The sequence below is a fragment of the Fringilla coelebs genome, assembly GCF_963513975.1.
Source record: "Fringilla coelebs genome assembly, chromosome: 1".
In the NCBI taxonomy this organism is placed as follows: Eukaryota; Metazoa; Chordata; class Aves; order Passeriformes; family Fringillidae; genus Fringilla; species Fringilla coelebs.
Window position 1 is genome coordinate 1,398,982 of NC_140028.1, and position 23,084 is coordinate 1,422,065.

At 51.2% G+C, this 23,084-nt stretch overlaps 1 protein-coding gene across 1 annotated transcript in view; it reads right to left on the minus strand.

The window, feature by feature from the left end:
- Positions 1 to 673: 673 nt before the first annotated feature.
- ARHGAP39 (Rho GTPase activating protein 39) overlaps positions 674 to 23,084 on the minus strand; it is a gene marked incomplete at both ends in the record, with an annotated part of 61,763 nt that continues 39,352 nt past the window's right edge. Inside the window, 5 exons of the mRNA XM_084216731.1 lie at positions 674 to 868; positions 6,119 to 6,288; positions 6,372 to 6,463; positions 9,743 to 9,942; positions 16,542 to 16,615. Of these exons, the coding sequence (XP_084072857.1) occupies positions 674 to 868; positions 6,119 to 6,288; positions 6,372 to 6,463; positions 9,743 to 9,942; positions 16,542 to 16,615 (731 nt within the window). The remainder of the gene's footprint in view (positions 869 to 6,118; positions 6,289 to 6,371; positions 6,464 to 9,742; positions 9,943 to 16,541; positions 16,616 to 23,084) is intronic.

Sequence of the window (23,084 nt, forward strand, 5' to 3'; positions counted from 1 at the left end):
ACGTGGTGGAGAACCTCATGGACCTCCTTGTTCCTGGTGGAGATGGAGCTCACCACGTGATGAATTTGAAGAACCTCATGGACCTCCAGGTTCTTGGTGGAGATGGAGCTTACCACATGGTGAAGAACCTCATGCACCTCCTTGTTCCTGGTGGAGATGGAGCTCACCACGTGGTGGAGAACCTCATGGACCTCCTTGTTCCTGGTGGAGATGGAGCTCACCACGTGGTGGAGAACCTCATGGACCTCCTTGTTCCTGGTGGAGATGGAGCTCACCACGTGATGAATTTGAAGAACCTCATGCACCTCCTTGTTCCTGGTGGAGATGGAGCTCACCACGTGGTGGAGAACCTCATGGACCTCCAGGTTTGTGGTGGAGATGGAGCTCACCACGTGGTGGAGAACCTCATGGACCTCCAGGTTTGTGGTGGAGATGGAGCTCACCACGTGGTGGAGAACCTCACTGACCTTCTGGTTCTTGGTGGAGATGGAGCTCACCACGTGGTGGAGAACCTCATGGACCTCCTTGTTCCTGGTGGAGATGGAGCTCACTACGTGGTGGAGAACCTCATGGACCTTCTTTATGGTGGAGATAGGTGCCACCACCTGGGGACTTTGACCCTCAGAGGGGACAGGGGGCCGGTGGCGGGGTGGGGACAGCGCGGTGGCAGCCGCTATAGGACGCCCTCCATGAAGCTGGTGTCCAGGTGCTGGATGAGGACACGGATGAAGGACATCTCCTTGCGCGTGTTCTCGAAGATGATCCGCGGGTCGTCCGACTGGCAGCGCAGGCAGTTGGGCGCCATCACCATGGCCAGGTTATTGACGTCCATCTTGGTGACGGCCACGTTGGCCGGCTGCACGAAGACCTAGAGGTGGTGGGAGGAGAAAGGTGGAGGTCAAGGGGGTGGTGGGAGATGGGTGGAAGGACCATGTGGACTTGGTCCTTCAGCATGTGGTGACCTTGGAGAACCCAGAACCACCTCAGGAGAAGGAACCAGGGGCATGAACTCATGGGGTGGGAGGAGGAAGATGGAGGTGATGGGGTTCTCGGCCACCACATGGTGACCTTGGAGAACCCAAAACGACCTCAGGAGAAGGAACCAGGAGGATCATCCAGGAACACGGAATCATGGGGTGGGTGGAGGTAATGGGACTGGTGAGAGATGGGAGGGAGGACCACATGGACCTCCTGGTTCTTGAGGGAGATGGGGGTCACCATGTGATGGAGTTGGAGAACCCAAAACCACCTGAGGAGAAGGAACCAGGAGCACAAACTCATGGGGTGGGAGGAGGAAGATGGAGGTGCTGGGATTGGTGGATCTCCTGGTTCTTGAGGGAGATGGGGATCACCATGTGGTGAAGTTGGAGAATCCAAAATCTCCTCAAAAGAAGGAACCAGGAGAGTCACCAGGAACACGAACTCATGGGGTGGGAGGAGGAAGATGGAGGTGATGGGATTGGTGGAACTCCTGTTTTCTTGGCCACCACGAAGACCTCAAAGAACCCAAAAGCCCCTCAAAAGGAGGGTCAACCTGGGGCATGAACTCATTGAATGGGAGGAGGAAGATGGAGGTGATGGAGTTGGAGGATCTCCTGTTTTTTGAGGGAGATGGGGGTCACCATGTGGTGACCTCGAAGAACCCAAAACCACCTCAGGAGAAGGAACCAGAAGGGTCAACCCGGAGCATGAACTCGTGGAGTGGGAGGAGGAAGATGGAGGTGATGGGGTTGGTGGAACTCCTGGTTCTCGGCCACCACATGGTGACCTTGGAGAACCCAAAATCCCCTCAGGAGAAGGAAGCAGGAGAGTCACCCAGAGCATGAACTCATGGGGTGGGAGGAGGAAGATGGAGGTGATGGGATTGGTGGATCTCCTGGTTCTTTGCCACCATGAAGACCTCAAAGAACCCAAAACCCCCTCAAAAGGAGGAACTAGGAGAATGCACCAGGAACACGAACTCATGGGGTGGGAGGAGAAAGATGGAGGTGATGGGATTGGTGGATCTCCTGGTTCTTGAGGGAGATGGGGGTCACCATGTGGTGACCTTGGAGAACCCAAAACCACCTCAGGGGGAGGGCCCAGGAGGGTCAACCAGGAACACGAAATCATGGAGTGGGAGGAGGAAGATGGAGGTGATGGGGCTGGTGGAACTCCCAGTTCTTGGCCACCACGAAGACCTTGAAGAACCCAACACCACTTCAGGAGAAGGAACCAGGAGAATGCATTAGGAACATGAACTCATGGGGGGTGGAGGAGGAAGATGGAGGTGCTGGGATTGGTGGAACTCCTGGTTTTTGAGGGAGATGGGGGTCACCATGTGATGACCTTGGAGAACACAAAACCACCTCAAGAGAAGGAGCCAGGAGCACAAATGCATGGGGTGGGAGGAGGAAGATGGAGGTGATGGGGTTGGTGGAACTCCTGGTTCTTGACCACCACATGTTGACCTTGGAGAACCCACGACCACCTCAGGAGAAGGAAGCAGGAGGTCATCCAGGAACACGGAATCATGGGGTGGGTGGAGGTGATGGGACTCGTGAGAGATGGGAGGGAGGACCACATGGACCTCCTGGTTCTTGAGGGAGATGGGGGTCACCATGTGATGGAGTTGGAGAACCCAAAACCACCTGAGGAGAAGGAACCAGGAGCACAAACTCATGGGGTGGGAGGAGGAAGATGGAGGTGATGGGGTTGGTGGATCTCCTGGTTCTTTGCCACCATGAAGACCTCAAAGAACCCAAAACCCCCTCAAAAGAAGGAACTAGGAGAATGCACCAGGAACACGAACTCATGGGGTGGTAGAAGGGAGATGGAAGTGATGGGGTTGGAGGAACTCCTGTTTTTTGAGGGAGATGGGGGTCACCATGTGGTGACCTCGAAGAACCCAAAACCACCTCAGGAGAAGGAACCAGAAGGGTCAACCCGGGGCATGAACTCATGGGGTGGGAGGAGAAAGATGGAGGTGATGGGGTTGGTGGAACTCCCAGTTCTTGGCCACCACATGGTGACCTTGGAGAACCCCAAAACCTCCTCAGGAAAAGGAAGCAGGAGAGTCACCAGGAACACGAACTCATGGGGTGGGAGAAGGGAGATGGAGGTGATGGGATTGGTGGAACTCCCAGTTCTTGGCCACCACGAAGACCTTGAAGAACCCAACACCACTTCAGGAGAAGGAACCAGGAGAATGCATTAGGAACATGAACTCATGGGGGGTGGAGGAGGAAGATGGAGGTGCTGGGATTGGTGGATCTCCTGGTTTTTTGAGGGAGATGGGGGTCACCATGTGATGACCTTGGAGAACACAAAACCACCTCAAGAGAAGGAGCCAGGAGCACAAATGCATGGGGTGGGAGGAGGAAGATGGAGGTGATGGGGTTGGTGGAACTCCTGGTTCTTGACCACCACATGTTGACCTTGGAGAACCCAAAACCACCTCAGGAGAAGGAAGCAGGAGGTCATCCAGGAACACGGAATCATGGGGTGGGTGGAGGTGATGGGACTCGTGAGAGATGGGAGGGAGGACCACATGGACCTCCTGGTTCTTGAGGGAGATGGGGGTCACTACATGGTGACCTTGAAGAACCCAAAACCACCTCAGGAGAAGGAACCAGGGGCATGAACTCATGGGGTGGGAGGAGAAAGATGGAGGTGCTGGGGTTGGTGGAACTCCCAGTTCTTGGCCACCACATGGTGACCTTGGAGAACCCCAAAACCCCCTTTAAAAGAAGGAACCAGGAGAGTCACCAGGAACACGAACTCATGGGGTGGGAGAAGGGAGATGGAGGTGATGGGGCTGGTGGAACTCCCAGTTCTTGGCTACCACGAAGACCTCAAAGAACCCAAAACCACCTCAGAGGAAGGAGGCAGGAGGGTCATCCAGGAGGCCATGAACACCTGGAGGTGATGGGACTGGTGGGAGATGGGTGGAAGGGCCACATGGACCTCCTGGTTCTTGAGGGAGATGGGGGTCACCATGTGATGGAGTTGGAGAACCCAAAACCACCTGAGGAGAAGGAACCAGGAGCACAAACTCATGGGGTGGGAGGAGGAAGATGGAGGTGCTGGGATTGGTGGATCTCCTGGTTCTTGAGGAAGATGGGGGTCACCATGTGGTGAAGTTGGAGAACCCAAAATCTCCTCAAAAGAAGGAACCAGGAGAGTCACCAGGAACACGAACTCATGGGGTGGGAGGAGGAAGATGGAGGTGATGGGATTGGTGGAACTCCTGGTTCTTGGCCACCACATGGTGACCTTGGAGAACCCAAAACCCCCTCAGGAGAAGGAACCAGAAGGGTCAACCCGGGGCATGAATTCATGGAGTGGGAGGAGGAAGATGGAGGTGATGGGGTTGGTAGAACTCCCAGTTCTTGGCCACCACATGGTGACCTTGGAGAACCCAAAACCCCCTCAGGAGAAGGAACCAGGAGAATGCACCAGGAGCACGAACTCATGGGGTGGGAGGAGAAAGATGAAGGTGCTGGGATTGGTGGAACTCCCAGTTCTTGGCCACCACATGGTGACCTTGGAGAACCCCAAAACCACCTCAAAAGAAGGAACCAGGAGAATCACCAGGAGCACGAACTCATGGGGTGGGAGGAGAAAGATGGAAGTGATGGGATTGGTGGATCTCCTGGTTTTTGAGGAAGATGGGGGTCACCATGTGGTGAAGTTGGAGAACCCAAAACCACTTCAGGAGAAGGAACCAGAAGGGTCAACCTGGGGTGTGAACTCATGGGGTGGGAGGAGAAAGACGGAGGTGCTGGGGTTGCTGGAACTCCTGTTTCTTGGCCACCACATGGTGACCTTGGAGAACCCCAAAACCACCTCAGGAGAAGGAACCAGGAGAGTCACCAGGAACATGAACTCATGGGGTGGTAGAAGTGACATGGAGGTGATGGGGTTGGTGGACCTCCTGGTTCTTGGCTACCACAAAGACCTCAAAGAACCCAAAACCACCTCAGAGGAAGGAGGCAAGAGGGTCATCCAGGAGGCCATGAACACCTGGAGGTGATGGGACTGGTGGGAGATGGGTGGAAGGACCACATGGACCTCCTGGTTCTTGAGGGAGATGGGGGTCACCATGTGATGGAGTTGGAGAACCCAAAACCACCTGAGGAGAAGGAACCAGGAGCACAAACTCATGGGGTGGGAGGAGGAAGATGGAGGTGCTGGGATTGGTGGATCTCCTGGTTCTTGAGGAAGATGGGGGTCACCACATGGTGACCTTGGAGAACCCAAAACCACCTCAGGAGAAGGAACCAGGAGGGTCAACCAGGAACACGAACTCGTGGGGTGGGAGGAGGAAGATGGAGGTGATGGGGCTGGTGGAACTCCTGGTTCTTGGCCATCACATGGTGACTTTGGAGAACCCCAAAACCATTTCAGGAGAAGGAACCAGGAGAATGCACCAGGAACACGAACTCATGGGGTGGGAGGAGAAAGATGGAGGTGATGGGGCTGGTGGAACTCCTGGTTCTTGGCCACCACATGGTGACCTTGGAGAACCCCAAAACCACCTCAAAAGAAGGAACCAGGAGAGTCAACCAGGAACACGAACTCATGGGGTGGGAGGAGAAAGATGGAGGTGCTGGTGTTGGTGGAACTCCTGGTTCTTGGCCACCACATGGTGACCTTGGAGAACCCAAAACGACCTCAAAAGAAGGAACCAGGAGAGTCACCAGGAGCATGAATTCATGGGGTGGGAGGAGAAAGATGGAGGTGCTGGGATTGGTGGAACTCCAACTTGGCTGGCCACCACAAAGACCTCGAAGAACCCAAAACCATTTCAGGAGAAGGAACCAGGAGAATGCACCAGGAACACGAACTCATGGGGTGGGAGGAGAAAGATGGAGGAGATGGGGTTGGTGGAACTCCCAGTTCTTGGTCACCACATGGTGACCTTGGAGAACCCCAAAATGACCTCAGGAGAAGGAACCAGGAGAGTCAACCAGGAGCACGAACTCATGGGGTGGGAGGAGAAAGATGGAGGTGCTGGGTTTGGTGGAACTCCCATTTCTTGGCCACCACGAAGACCTCAAAGAACCCAAAACCAGCTCAGGAGAAGGAAGCAGACCCGGAGGTCACCTGGCGGGCCGGCAGAAGGTGCTGCTCGTACCTGGAGGAAGCGGATGAGGTAGCACAGCACCATCTTGTTGATCCGGGGCAGGGAGTGGACGACGGCGATGGCGGCCTCGGGGTTCTCGTAGTGGGAGATGCACTGCTCGTAGAACTCGTGGGGGATCAGCGGCTCCTCCAGCTCGCGGTACCACAGCTTCAGCAGCGACGCTGCAGGGGACACGGAGAAGAGGAGATGTCAGATCTTCCAAAAGGAGCTCCTGGTCCCACCAAACATCGCCCCGAGGTCCTACCGGGAACGTGCGGGTCCTCCAAGCCGGTGGGGATCTTCCATTGGTCCACCTGCAGCTTGAGGGCGTTGACCTCGTCAATGTCACCGGGGACCCTGTGGGGGGAAGAGGTGTTGGTGGCCGAGTGACCGATGGGGACATCCCAGCTCAACGGCTTTGGGTGGTCCAGGAGGACCGGGAGAGGACACCAGCTGGGCACGGAGCTGGTTGGTGCCACCAAGGCCCCATCTTGGGGGACATCGTGGAGAAACCTCCGTGGCCTTGGAGCCATCTTGGGGAGCTTGTTGGTGCCACCAAGATCCCGCCATGACTGGTGGCCACAAGGGAGAAACCTCCGTGGCCTTGGAGCTGTTCTGGGAGCTTGGTGCCACCAAGACCCCACCATGACTGTGATGGCCACCATGGAGAAACCTCCATGGCCTTGGAGCCATTCTGGGAGCTTGGTGCCACCAAGACCTCACCATGACTCTGGTGGCCACTGTGGAGAAACCTCTATGGCCTTGGACCAAGCTGGAGGGACCTACTGGATGGTGCCACCAAGACCCTGCCATGACAGGTGACCACCATGGATTGAGGAGAAGTTGGAAGGATCCATCTCGATGGTGCCACCAAGACCCTGCCATGACAGGTGGCCACCACTGAGAAACCCTCATAGCCTTGGAAGGAGAAGTTGAGGGAACCCAGTGGATGGTGGCCATCGAGACCCCACCATGACTGGTGGCCACCATGGGGCGAGGAGAAGCTGGAGGGATCCACCTGGATGGTGACATGACTGGTGGCCACCATGGAGAAACCTCTACAGAACAAGGAGAAATTGGAGGGACCCACTGGATGGTGCCACTAAGACCCCACCATGCCTGGTGGCCACCATGAAGCGAGGAGAAGCTGGAGGGATCCACCTGGATGGTGCCATCAAGACCCCACCATGACTGGTGGCCACCATGGAGAAACCTCCATGGCCTTGGAGCTGTTTTGGGAGCTTGGTGCCACCATGACCTCACCATGACTTTTGGGGCCACCATGGAAAAACCTCTATGGAACAAGGAGAAGTTGGAGGGACCCACTGGATGGTGCCACCAAAACCCCGCCATGACTCTGGTGGCCACTGTGGAGAAACCCCCATGGAACAAGGAGAAGTTGGAGGGACCCACTGGATGGTGCCACCAAGACCCTGCCATGACAGGTGGCCACCAGGAAGAAACCCTCATGGTCTTGGAGGGAGGAGAAATTAAGGGAACCCAGTGGATGGTGGCCACCAAGACCCCACCATGCCTGGTGGCCACCATGGAGAAACCTCCATGGCCTTGGAGGAAGGAGAAATTGAGGGAACCCAGTGGATGGTGGCCACCGAGACCCCACCATGACTGGTGGCCACCATGGAGCGAGGAGAAGTTGGAAGACCCACTTGGATGGTGACATGACTGGTGGCCACCATGGAGAAACCTCCATGGCCTTGGAGCTGTTTTGGGTGCTTGGTGCCATCGAGACCCCACCATGACTGTGGTGGCCACCATGGAGTGAGAAGTTGGAGGGACCCTCTTGGATGCTGTCTTGACTGGTGGCCACCATGGAGTTAGGAGAAGTTGGAGGGACGCACCTGGATGGTGCCATCAAGATGGTGCCCGCCATGACTGGTGGCCACCATGGAGAAACCTCCATGGCCTTGGAGCTGTTTTGGGAGCTTGGTGCCACCATGACCTCACCATGACTTTTGGGGCCACCATGGAAAAACCTCTATGGAACAAGGAGAAGTTGGAGGGACCCACTGGATGGTGCCACCAAGACCCTGCCATGACTCTGGTGGCCACTGTGGAGAAACCCCCATGGAGCAAGGAGAAATTGGAGGGACCCAGGGATGGCTCCACCAAGACTCTGCCATGACAGGTGGCCACCATGGAGAAACCTCCATGGCCTTGGAGGAAGGAAAAGTTGAGGGAACCCAGTGGATGGTGCCATCAAGACTCCACCATGACTGTGGTGGCCACCATGGAGTGAGGAAAAGTTGGAGGGACCCACTTGGATGGTGCCATGATTGGTGGCCACCATGGAGAAACCTCCGTGGCCTTGGAGGAAGGAGAAGTTGAGGGAACCCAGTGGATGGTGGCCACTGAGACCCCACCATGCCTGGTGGCCACCATGGAGAAACCTCCATGGCCTTGGAGCTGTTTTGGGAGCTTGGTGCCACCATGACCTCACCATGACTGTGGTGGCCACCATGGAGAAACCTCTATGGAACAAAGAAGTTGGAGGGACCCAGGGATGGTGCCACCAAGACCCTGCCATGACAGGTGGCCACCATTGAGAAACCCTCATGGCCTTGAAGGAAGGAGGAGTTGAGGGAACCCAGTGGATGGTGGCCACCAAGACCCCACCATGACTGTGGTGGCCACCATGGAGTGAGGAGAAGCTGGAGGGATCCATCTGGATGGTGCCATCAAGACCCCACCATGACTGGTGGAGAAACCTCCGTGGCCTTGGAGCTGTTTTGGGAGCTTGGTGCCACCATGACCTCACCATGACTGTGGTGACCACCATGGAGAAACCTCTATGGAACAAGGAGAAGTTGGAGGGACCCACTGGATGGTGCCACCAAGACCCTGCCATGACTCTGGTGGCCACTGTGGAGAAACCCCCATGGAACAAGGAGAAATTGGAGGGACCCAGGGATGGCTCCACCAAGACCCTGCCATGCCTGGTGGCCACCAGGGAGAAACCCTCATGGCCTTGGAGGAAGGAGAAGTTGAGGGAACCCAGTGGATGGTGGCCACCGAGACCCCACCATGCCTCTGGTGGCCACCATGGAGTGAGGAGAAGCTGGAGGGATCCATCTGGATGGTGCCATCAAGACCCTGCCATGACTGGTGGCCACCATGGAGAAACCTCCATGGCCTTGGAGCTGTTTTTGGAGCTTGGTGCCACCATGACCTCACCATGACTGTGGTGACCACCATGGAGGGAGGAGAAGTTGGAGGGATCCACCTGGATGGTGCCATGACTGGTGGCCACCATGGAGAAACCTCCATGGCCTTGGAGCTGTTTTGGGAGCTTGGTGCCACCATGACTGTGGTGGCCATCATGGAGAAATCTCCGTGGCCTTGGAGCTGTTTTGGGAGCTTGGTGCCACCATGACCTCACCATGACTCTGGTGGCCACCATGGAGAAACCTCTATGGAACAAGGAGAAGTTCCTGGATGGTGCCACCAAGACCTTGCCACCACTTTGGTGGCCACCATGAAGAAACCCCCATGGCCTTGGAGCCCCCACCAGAGGAGAACACCAAAAAACGTGAACTCGCCCCATTTGAGACAATTCTTACGAGAACCTCCAGCTTGCCACCGCCATGAGATGTCCCCAAGAGCGTGGGGTGGCTTTACCTGAAGATGCCCTCGGTCTGGTCCCCGTTGAGCGCCAGGACCTCCTCGGAGAGCCGGGTCTGCACCCAGGGCAGCTGCCGGTCCGGGTACCGCTCCTTCTGCATGGCCACGATGTCCTGCAGGGAGCTGCCGAACATGGACGGGTTGAAGACGGCGTTCTTGGCGTGGCGGATCTCCTCGATGTTCGGCTTCTTCAGGCCCTGCAGGAGACAGCAGAGGTCACCCACCGGTGGCGTCCGTGGTGGCCGCGGTGGGATCGGCTCAATCCCATCAGCCCCTGGGTTTGAGCTTCATGGGGATGGTGATGGAGCCATGGATGGATTCCAGGTAACTGGGTCAAGGTGGTTCTACCACCCAGCATCCATCCATCCATCCATCCATCCATCCATCCATCCATCCATCCATCATCCATCCATCCATCATCCATCCATCCATCATCTATCCATCATCCCTCCATCCATCCATCCATCCATCCATCCATCATCCATCCATCCATCCATCCATCCATCCATCATCCATCCATCCATCCATCCATCATCCATCCATCATCCATCATCCATCCATCCATCATCCATCCATCCATCATCCATCCATCCATCCATCCATCCATCCATCCATCCATCCATCCATCATCCATCCATCATCCATCATCCATCCATCCCCCATCCATCATCCATCCATCCATCCATCCATCCATCCATCCATCCATCCATCATCCATCCATCCATCCATCCATCCATCCATCTATCCATCATCCATCTATCCATCCATCATCCATCTATCCATCCATGATCCATCCATCCATCCATCCATCCATGGATCCATCCATCCCTATCCATCCATCCATGGATCCATCCATCATCCATCCATCCATCCATCCATCCATCCATCTATCCATCCATCATCCATCCATCCATCCATCCATCATCCATCCATCATCCATCCATCCATCCATCCATCCATCATCCATCCATCCATCCATCCATCCATCCATCCATCCATCATCCATGGATCCATCCATCATCCATCCATCCATCCATCCATCCATCCATCCATCATCCATCCATCCATCATCCATCCATCCATCCATCCATCCATCATCCATCTATCCATCCATCATCCATCCATCCATCCATCATCCATCCATCATCCATCCATCCATCCATCCATCCATCCATCCATCCATCCATCATCCATGGATCCATCCATCATCCATCCATCCATCCATCCATCCATCATCCATCCATCCATCCATCCATCCATCATCCATCCATCCATCCATCCATCATCCATCCATCCATCATCCATCCATCCATCCATCCATCCATCATCCATCCATCATCCATCCATCCATCCATCCATCCATCCATCCATCATCCATCCATCCATCCATCCATCATCCATCCATCCATCCATGCATCATCCATCCATCATCCATCCATCATCCATCCATCCATCCATCCATCATCCATCCATCTATCCATCATCCATCCATCCATCCATCCATCATCCATCCATCTATCCATCATCCATCCATCCATCCATCCATCTATCCATCATCCATCCATCATCCATCCATCCATCCATCCATCCATCCATCCATCATCCATCCATCCATCCATCCATCCATCCATCCATCCATCATCCATCCCACCATCCATCCATCATCCATCCATCCATCTATCCATCCATCCATCCATCCATCCATCTATCCATCATCCATCCATCCATCCATCCATCATCCATCCCACCATCCATCCATCATCCATCCATCCATCCATCCATCATCCATCCATCATCCATCCATCCATCCATCCATCCATCCATCCATCCATCCATCTATCCATCATCCATCCATCCATCCATCCATCCATCATCCATCCATCATCCATCCATCCATCCATCCATCATCCATCCATCTATCCATCATCCATCCATCCATCCATCCATCATCCATCCATCTATCCATCCATCATCCATCCATCATCCATCCATCCATCCATCCATCATCCATCCATCTATCCATCCATCATCCATCCATCATCCATCCATCCATCCATCCATCCATCATCCATCCATCCATCGGTCCATCCATCATCCATCCATCCATCCATCCATCCATCATCCATCCATCCATCATCCATCCATCCATCCATCCATCCATCCATCCATCATCCATCCATCATCCATCCATCATTCATCCATCATCCATCCAACATCCATCCATCATCCATCCATCCATCCATCCATCATCCATCCATCCATCCATCCATCCATCCATCCATCATCCATCCAACATCCATCCATCCATCCATCCATCCATCCATCATCCATCCATCATTCATCCATCCATCATCCATCCATCATCCATCATCCATCCATCATCCATCCATCATCCATCCATCCATCCATCCATCCATCCATCCATCCATCCATCCATCCATCCATCCATTTATCCATCCATCCATTTATCCATCCATCCATTTATCCATCCATCCATCCATCCATCCATCCATCCATCCATTTATCCATCCATGGATCCATCCATCCATCCATCCATCATCCATCCATCATCCATCCATCCATCCATCCATCCATCCATCATCCATCCATCATCCATCCATCCATCCATCCATCATCCATCATCCATCCATCCATCCATCCATCCATCCATCCATCCATCATCCATCCATCCATCCATCCATCCATCATCCATCCATCATCCATCCATTCATCCATCCATCCATCCATCCATCATCCATCCATCCATCATCCATCCATCCATCCATCCATCATCCATCCATCCATCCATGGATCCATCCATCATCCATCCATCCATCCATGGATCCATCCATCCATCCATCCATCCATCCATCCATCATCCATCCATCCATCCATCCATGGATCCATCCATGGATCCATCCATCCATCATCCATCCATCCATCCATGGATCCATCCATGGATCCATCCATCCATCATCCATCCATCCATCCATCCATCCATCCATCCATCCATCATCCATCCATCATCCATCCATCCATCCATCCATCCATCCATCATCCATCCATCATCCATCCATCCATCCATCCATCCATCCATCCATCATCCATCCATCATCCATCCATCCATCCATCCATCCATCCATCCATCCATCATCCATCCATCCATCATCCATCCATCCATCCATCCATCATCCATCCATCTATCCATCATCCATCTATCCATCCATCATCCATCCATCCATCCATCCATCCATCCATCCATCCATCCATCCATCCCTATCCATCCATCCATCATCCATCCATCCATCCATCCATCCATCATCCATCCATCCATCATCCATCCATCCATCCATCCATCCATCCATCCATCATCCATCCATCCATCCATCCATCCATCCATCCATCCATCATCCATCCATCCATCCATCCATCATCCATCCATCCATCCATCCATCCATCATCCATCCATCCATCATCCATCCATCCATCATCCATCCATCTATCCATCATCCATCTATCCATCCATCATCCATCTATCCATCCATCATCCATCCATCCATCCATCCATCCATCCATCCATCCATCCATCCATCCATCCCTATCCATCCATCCATCCATCCATCATCCATCCATCATCCATCCATCATCCATCCATCCATCCAACATCATCCATCCATCCATCCATCCATCCATCCATCCATCCATCCATCCATCATCCATCCATCCATCATCCATCCATCCATCCATCCATCATCCATCCATCCCTCCATCCCTTCCTCCACCATCTTGATTCCGAAGTGGATCCCATCCTGTGGAGCTTGGTGGGACCCTGGCCATGCTGGAAGTTCTCCACCGATGGATTTTGCCAGGAGGAGAAGGAGCCGCGACTCTGGGATGCTTCTGGAAAGCTGAACATCCCTGCTGGGCTTCCAGAAGGTCTTCAGGAGTTCCTCAGAGAGTTCCCAAAAGGTCCCTCCCGGTAAGGTTTTCAGGAGGTCTCCAGAGAGTTCCCAGAAGGTCTCCTGGAGTTCCTCAGAAAGCTCCCAGGCAGGTCTCCAGAGAGTTCCAGAAAGGTCTCCTGGAGTTCCTTAGAAAGCTCCCAGGAGTCTCCAGAGAGTTCCCAGAAGGTCTCCTGGAGTTCCTTAGAAAGCTCCCAGGAGGTGTCCAGAGAATTTCCAGCAGGTCTCCAGAAGTTTCTTAGATAACTCCCAGGATGTCTCCAGAGAGTTTCCAGAAGGTCTCCTGGAGTTCCTTAGGAAGCTCCCAGGAGGTGTCCAGAGAGTCTCCAGAAGGTTTCCTGGAGTTTCTTAGAAAGCTCCTGGGAGGTGTCCAGAGAATTTCCAGAAGGTTTCCTGGAGTTCCTTAGGAAGCTCCCAGGAGGTCTCCAGAGAGTTCCCAGAACGTCTCCTGGAGTTCCCTAGAAAGCTCACACGAAGTTCCAGAGAGTTTCCAGAAGATCCCCAGAAGTTCCTTAGAAAGCTCCCAGGATGTTCCAGAGAGTTCCCAGAAGATCCCCAGAAGTTCCTTAGAAAGCTCCCAGGAGGTCTCCAGAGAGTTTCCAGAAAGTCTGGAGTTCCTTAGAAAGCTCCCAGGAGGTGTCCAGAGAATTTCCAGCAGGTCTCCAGAAGTTTCTTAGATAACTCCCAGGATGTTCCAGAGAGTTTCCAGAAGGTCTCCTGGAGTTCCCTAGAAAGCTCCCAGGAGGTGTCCAGAGAGTTTCCAGAAGGTCTCCTGGAGTTCCTCAGAAAGCTCCCAGGATTTCTCCAGAGAGTTCCCAGAAGATCCCCAGAAGTTCCTTAGGAAGCTCCCAGGATGTGTCCAGAGAGTTTCCAGAACGTCTCCTGGAGTTCCTTAGGAAGCTCCCAGGAGGTCTCCAGAGAGTTCCCAAAGGTCTCCTGGAGTTCACCAGACGGTCTCTGGAATGTCTTCTGAAAAGTCCCCAGAAAATCCCCAAAAGGTCTCCAGAAGTTTTCCAGAAAGTTCTCAGAAGGTCTCATGGAGACTCTCAGAAGTTCTCCCGAAGACCCTCAAAAGGTTCCTAGAAGATTCCTACAGGATCTTTAGAGTTCCCAGAGGATCTCCAGAAATTTCTCAGAACTCCAGAAGATCCTCAGTCAGTCTCCAGGATGTCTTCAGGAGATCCACAGCAGGTCCTTAAAAGGCCTCCAAAAAGTCTTCAGAAGGTCTCCAGAAGAATCTCGAAAGTTCTTCAGAAGTTCCTTAGAAAATTCCCAGAAGGTCCTCCCTGCAAGGTTTTCCAAAAGATCTCCAGACGGGCTCTGGAATGTCTCCTGAAGACCCACAGAAGGTCTTTAAAAAGTTTCCAGAAGGTTCCCAGAAGGTCTCCTAAATGTCTTCTCAAGTTTCTCAGAAACTCTCCAGAAAATTTCCAAAAAGTCTCCAAAAGTCTTCAGGAAGTTCTCAGAACTTCTCCAGAAGATCCCCAGACCGATTTTAAGAGGTGACCACAAGATCCTTTCAAGCTTTCCAGAAGGTTCTTAGAAGTTCTTCAGAAGATCCTCAAAACCTTCCCAGAAGCTCCCTACAAGATATTCTCCAGAAATGTTCCAGAAGTTCTCCAGAAGTTCTCCAGAAGGTCCTTAGACCATCCCCAGAAGATCTCCAGGTCTTGAGAAGATCCCCAGAAGTTCTCCAGAAGATCTCCAGAAGATCTCCAGGTCTTGAGAAGATCCCCAAAAGTTCTCCAGAAGTTCTCCAGAAGGTGCTTAGATGATCTGGAGAAGATCTCCAGGTCTTGAGAAGATTCCCCAGAAGTTCTCCAGAATTTCTCCAGAAGGTCCTTAGACGATCCCCAGAACATCTCCAGGTCTTGAGAAGATCCCCAAAAATTCTCCAGAAGGTCCTTGGACGATCCCCAGAAGATCTCCAGGTCTTGAGAAGATCCCAAAAAATTCTCCAGAAGGTCCTTGGACGATCCCCAGAACATCTCCAGGTCTTGAGAAGATCCCCAGAAGTTCTCCAGAAGTTCTCCAGAAGGTGCTTAGATGATCTCCAGAAGATCTCCAGGTCTTAAGAAGATCCCCAAAAGTTCTCAGAAGTTCTCCAGAAGGTGCTTAGACGATCTCCAGAACATCTCCAGGTCTCGAGAAGATCCCCAGAATTTCTCCAGAAGGTCCTTGGACGATCCCCAGAAGATCTCCAGGTCTTGAGAAGTTCTCCAGAAGTTCTCCAAAATGTCCTTAGACCATCCCCAGAAGATCTCCAGGTCTTTAGAAGATCCCCAAAAGTTCTCCAGAAGTTCTCCAGAAGGTGCTTAGACGATCCCCAGAAGTTCTCCAGAAGGTCTTTGGACGATCCCCAGAACATCTCCAGGTCTTGAGAAGATCCCCAGAAGTTCTCCAGAAGTTCTCCAGAAGATCTCCAGGTCTTGAGAAGATCCCCAGAAGTTCTCCAGAAGTTCTCCAGAAGGTGCTTAGACGATCTCCAGAACATCTCCAGGTCTTGAGAAGATCCCCAGAAGATCCCCAGAAGTTCCCCAGAAGTTCCCCAGAAGTTCTCCAGAAGTTCTCCAGAAGATCCCCAGAAGTTCTCCGGAAGTTCTCCTCACCTCAATCACCCCCCCCCCCACCTCCCTCCCTCCCCCAGCCCCTTCCCCATTCCCAGAAGCTCCTGGATGACCCTGATGGGAGGTGACCTCCTTGTCCCCTCCTTGTCACCTCCTTGTCCCCTCCTTGTCCCCTCCTTGTCCCCTCCTTGTCACCTCCTTGTCCCCTCCTTGTCCCCTCCTTGTCCCCTCCTTGTCCCCCCCTCCCGAGCCCACCCCGTTTTCTGGTACCTTCTTGGCCCCGGTCAGCGCCGCCTTCTGCAGTTTGTTGTAGCAGTACTTGGCGTAAGTGCTGATGGCCACCCCTGCAAGAGAAGACACGCTGGATGGAGGGATGTCACCTCCAGGGTGGTGGCATGTCACCTCCAGGATGGTGGGATGTCACCTCCAGGGTGGTGAGATGTCACCTCCAGGGTGGTGGGATGTCACCTCCAGGATGGAGGGATGTCCCCTCCCAGGATGGTGGCATGTGTCACCTCCAGGATGGGGAGATGTCATCTCCAGGGTAGGGAGATGTCCCCTCCTGGATGTTGGGATGTCCCCTCCAGGATGGAGGGATGTCCCTTTCAGGATGGTGAGATGTCACCTCCAGGATGTCCCCTCCAGGATGGTGGGATGTCCCCTCCAGGGTGGTGGGATGTCCCCTCCAGGATGGTGGGATGTCACCTCCAGGGTGGTGAGATGTCACCTCCAGGATGGAGGGATGTCACCTCCCAGGATGGAGGGATGTCCCCTCCAGGATGGTGAGATGTCACCTCCCAGGATGGTGAGATGTCACCTCCAGGATGGAGGGATGTCACCTCCAGGATGGTGGGATGTCACCTCCAGGGTGGTGGGATGTCCCCTCCAGGATGGTGGGATGTCCCCTCCAGGATGGTGGGATGTCCCCTCCTGGATGGTGGGATGTCACCTCCAGGGTGGTGAGATGTCACCTCCAGGGTGGGGAGATGTCACCTCCAGGGTGGTGGGATGTCACCTCCAGGATGGTGGGATGTCCCCTCCAGGATGGTGGGATGTCCCCTCCAGGATGGAGGGATGTCACCCCCAGGATGGTGGGATGTCCCCTCCAGGGTGGAGGGATGTCACCTCCCAGGATGGTGGGATGTCCCCTCCAGGATGGTGGGATGTCACCTCCAGGATGGTGGGATGTCCCCTCCAGGATGGTGGGATGTCCCCTCCAGGATGGAGGGATGTCCCCTCCTGGATGTTGAGATGTCCCCTCCAGGGTGGTGGGATGTCCCCTCCAGGATGGTGGGATGTCCCCTCCAGGATGGTGAGTTGTCCCCTCCAGGATGGAGGGATGTCACCTCCAGGATGTCCCCTCCAGGATGGTGGGATGTCCCCTCCATGGCCTGGCAGGTCCTGTCCCCTCCCTGTCCCCTCCCCCAGGATGCTGCTGCTCCATCTCCGTCCTCGTCACCGCTCACAGGGGTTTGAGGAGGACAAAATCCTCACGAGAACCTTGGAGGAACCGCCCAAGGTGGAGCTCTGCAGCTCTGTGGTGGCTTCACCCTGGGTGGCGTTTGGGGGCCACCCCTGCCCTGGTCACCGCTCCCCTCCCGTGTGGTCACCGCTCCCCTCCCGTCGGTCTCCTCCAGATCCCACCGCTTCCATCTCCACCGCTTCCATCGTCCTCCCATCCCCTCTTCCTGATGTCCTCCAGTCAGGAGGTGACACCTGTCCCAACAACCCTGCAGGCTTGATGGAACCTTCTGGATCATTCCCAGAGCCTTGGAGACCTGATGGAACCTTCTGGACCATCCCAACAGCCCCAGGGACCTGGTGGAACCTTCTGGACCACCCCAACAGCCTTGGAGACATGATGGAACCTTCTGGACCATCCCCACAGCCTTGGAGACCTGATGGAACCTTCTGGACCATCCCAACAGCCCCAGGGACCTGATGGAACCTTCTGGACCATCCCAACAGCCCCGGGGACCTGGTGGAACCTTCTGGACCATCCCAACAGCCCCGGGGACCTGGTGGAACCTTCTGGACCATCCCAAAGGAAGCCCTGGAGACCTGGTGGGACATTCCGGACTATTCCAGAAGAAGCTCTGGGGACCTGATGGAACCTTCTGGATCATCCCAACAGCCCCAGGGACCTGGTGGAACCTTCTGGATCATTCCCAGAGCCTTGGGGACCTGATGGAACCTTCTGGACCATCCCAACAGCCCTGGAACCTACTGGACCATCCCAGAGGAAGCCCTGGAGACCTGGTGGGACCTTCTGGATCATCCCAACAGCCCAGGGCACCTGATGGAACCTTCTGGACCATCCCAACAGCCCTGGGCACCTGGTGGGACTTTCTGGACCATCCTGGGAGAAGCTCTGGGGACCTGATGGAACCTTCTGGATCATTCCCAGAGCCTTGGGGACCTGGTGGAACCTTCTGAATCATTCCCAGAGGAAGCCCTGGAGACCTGGTGGGACATTCTGGACTATCCCAGGAGAAACTTTGGGACCTGATGGAACCTTCTTGGAGACCTGGTGGAACCTTCTGGACCATCCCAACAGCCTTGGAGACCTAAAGGAACCTTCTGGACCATCCCAACAGCCCTGGGGACCTGATGGAACATTCTGGACTATTCCAGAAGAAGCTCTGGCGACCTGATGGAACCTTCTGGACGATCCCAACAGCCCCGGGGACCTGGTGGAACCTTCTGGATCATTCCCAGAGCCTTGGGGACCTGATGGAACCTTCTGGACCATCCCAACAGCCCTGGAACCTACTGGACCATCCCAGAGGAAGCCCTGGAGACCTGGTGGAACCTTCTGGATCATCCCAACAGCCCAGGGCACCTGGTGGAACCTTCTGGATCATTCCCAGAGCCCTGGGGACCTGATGGAACCTTCTGGACCATCCCAACAGCCCCGGGGACCCGGTGGAACATTCTGGACCTCCACCCCCGGGTGTCCTCAATCCATGGAATCCTCTGTTGGAATGGGGAGCGGTCGGGGTGGGAAGGGACCTTTGGGGTCCCAGCTCCTCCACCAACCCCGGCCGGGAGCCCGGGCTGGACTTTGGGAGGCAGCGCGGGAGAGGACGGATCAAGAACCGCCAGAGGGTGGATCTGGGGGGATCCAAGGGGATCTGGTGGGATCCAAGGGGATTTGCTGGGATCTGATGGGACTTGGTGGGATCTGATGGGATTTGGTGGGATCTGGTGGGATCCAAAGGGATTTGGTGGGACCTGGTGGGATTTGGTGGCATCTGGTGGGATCTGATGGGACCCGGTGGGATCTGATGGGATTTGGTGGGATCTGGTGGGATCCAAAGGGATTTGGTGGGACCTGGTGGGATTTGGTGGCATCTGGTGGGATCTGATGGGACCCGGTGGGATCTGATGGGACCCGGTGGGATCTGATGGGATTTGGTGGGATCTGATGGGATTTGGTGGGACCCTGTGGCATTTGGTGGGACCTGGTGGGATCTGATGGGACCTGGTGGGATTTGATGGGATTTGGTGGGATTTGCTGGGACCTGGTGGGTTTTGGTGTGTTCTGGTAGGATCTGGTGGGATCTGGTGGGATTTGGTGGGATCTGGTGGGACCTGGTGGGATCTGATGGGATTTGGTGGCATCTGGTGGGATTTGGTGGGAGTTGGTGGGATCTGGTGGGACCTGGAGGGATCTGATGGGATTTGGTGGGATCTCGTGGGACCTGGTGGGATTCAGTGGGATCCAAAGGGATTTGGTGGGATCTGGTGGGATCTGATGGGACCTGCTGGGATCTGGTGACCTGCTGGGACCTGGTGGGATTTGATGGGATTTGGTGGGACCCTGTGGCATCTGGTGGGATTTTATGGGATCTGGTGGGACCTGTTGGGATCTGATGGGATGTGGTGGGACCTGATGGGATTTGATGGCATCTGGTGGGACCTGGTGGAATTTGGTGGGATCTGATGGGATTTCGTGGGATTTGGTGGCATTTGGTGGGATCTGATGGGATTTGGTGGGAGCTGGTGGGACCTGGCGGGACCTGGTGGGATCTGATGGGATTTGATGGCATCTGGTGGGATCTGGAGGAATTTGGTGGGATCTGATGGGATCTAGCAGAACCTGGTGGGATCTGGCGGGATCTGGTGGGACTTGGCAGGACCTGGTGGGATCTGATGGGATTTTGTGGGATTCAATGGGATCTGGTGGGATCCAAAGGGATTTGGTGGGATCTGGTGAGACCTGGTGGGATTTGGTGGGATTTGATAAGATCTGGTGGGATCTGGTGGAATCTGATGGGGCCTGGTGGGATCTGGTGGCACCTGCTGGGATCCACTGGGATCCGCTGGGATCCAATCCCGTTTTTCGGGGCCCCGCCCCGCCCGGAGCTCCCCAGCCCCTCCCCGGGGTCCCCGCAGGCTCCTCCCGGTGCACCCAGCCCTGAGGGATCCCAAACTTCCCAAAATCCCAGGGGACTGTCCCAATTAACTAATTACACTAATTAATTACATGGATGGCGTTAACCATTCAATCCACAAATAAATTACATTATTACACTGCTAAATTCTATGATTAAAATAATATTAATTCTATTAATTCTATTAAATCTATTAATTTTATTAAATCTATTAATAGAATTAATAATTCTATTAATTCTATTTAATTCTATTTAAATTAATTCTATTTCTATTAATTCTATTAAATTAATTCTATTTCTATTAATTCTAATTAATTCTATTTAAATATTAAAGTAGTACATAAATTTAAATAATTCTTTAATTAAAGGTAATTTATTTGATCAATTCCATTAAATTGCTGCGTTTATAAATATTGCAGGTAATAATTATCATTAATGAAATAATTTTGTATTTAATGGTAAAGTTGATGCAACATTCTATATTCATCATTGCTAATTAGTTTTAATAACTAATAGCATTCTAAATATTAGAATTAATAATCTGTATTAGCACCGATTTGGGCGATTTTCTCAATTATTTAATAAATGATAATTAAATTGTTACATTAATTATATTAATGAAGCTATTTGGTATTATTTGGTAGTATATATTGTAATAAAATTAATTACTTTTTAAAAATTACTGGTATCAAATTGATGAATTTATGAATAATATTGTATGTGCTAATACATAATTAATATATTAAATACTAATTACAACATATATAATAATGTCATAATGTTATATTTATTATTAAAGATTAAATTATTAATTTAATGTATTCATTGTTCTTATTAAAATTATTAATATTATGTAGTAATTATTAACATTATTACTATATAATATAAAATATTACTAATGTTTATTTCAATATTATAACTATAAATGTAATTAATGTTAATATCTAGGAATACTTATTTAATAATTTAAATAAATATTTATAGTAATTTTTATTACCTATAAATACATAATATTGTATTATAGTCGATATCTCAAATAAGAAATATTTATTAATTATTAATAAAATTATTGTTTGATAAGAGAATTATTATTTTCTATCTCATCCCTATTAATGCAATACTGATATTAATACTAATATGAATAATAATACTAACGCTAATATTAATACCAGCACTAATGCTACTAATACTACTATAATTAATAATAATATTATTACATAAATGACACGAACTCTATCTGACCCCTATTAATTACCCTGATTATTCTAATAATAATATTAATAGTAATGCCAATACTCATATTACTAATGCTAAGATTAATACCAACACTAATACTAATACTACTAACATTAATAATAATATTATTATTAAATAAACCACACCAAGTCTATCTGACCCCTACTAATTACCTCAATTAATGCAATAATAATAATATTAATGCTAATACCAATACTAATAATGCTAACGCTAATATTAATACCTATTAACACTAATACTATTTTTACTAATAATATTAATAATATTACGTACATTACTCCAACTCAATCTGCCCCTATTAATTACACCAATTAATCGAATAAGACTATCACTACTAATACCAATACTAATAATACTAACACTAATATTAATACTACCACTACTACTACTATTATTATTATTATATAAATTACACCAACTCGATCTCACCCCTATTAATCACCCCAATTAATGCAATAATAATAATAATATTAATACAAATACCAATACTAATAATATTAGGGCTAATATATATGCCAACACTAATACCACTAATACTAAAAATCCAATTCTATCTGACCCCTATTAATTACCCCAATCTAATAATAATATTAATACCAATATGAATAATATGCTAATAATGCCAACACTAATACTACTAATATTAAGAATAATGTTATTATTAAATAAACCGCACCAAGTCTGTCTGACCACTATTAATTACCCTGATTAATATAATAATAATATTAATACTAATACCAATACCAATACTAACACTAATATTAACATCAACACTAATACTACTAATACTACTAATATTAATATGAATGTTATTGTTAAATAAACCACATCAAGTCTGACTGCTATTAATTACTCTGAATAATCTAATAATAATATTAATAGTAATGCCAATACTCATAATCCTGACGCTAATATTAATACCAGCACTAATACTACTAATACTATTAATATTAACACTAATGTTATTGTTGAATAAACCACACCAAGTCTATCTGACTGCTATTAATTACCCTGATTAATCTAATAATAACATTAATACTAATACCAATACTAACAATACTAATGCTAATATTAATACCAGCACTAATACTACTAATACTACTAATATTAACACTAATGGTTATTGTCAAATAAACCACACCAGGTCTATCTCACTGCT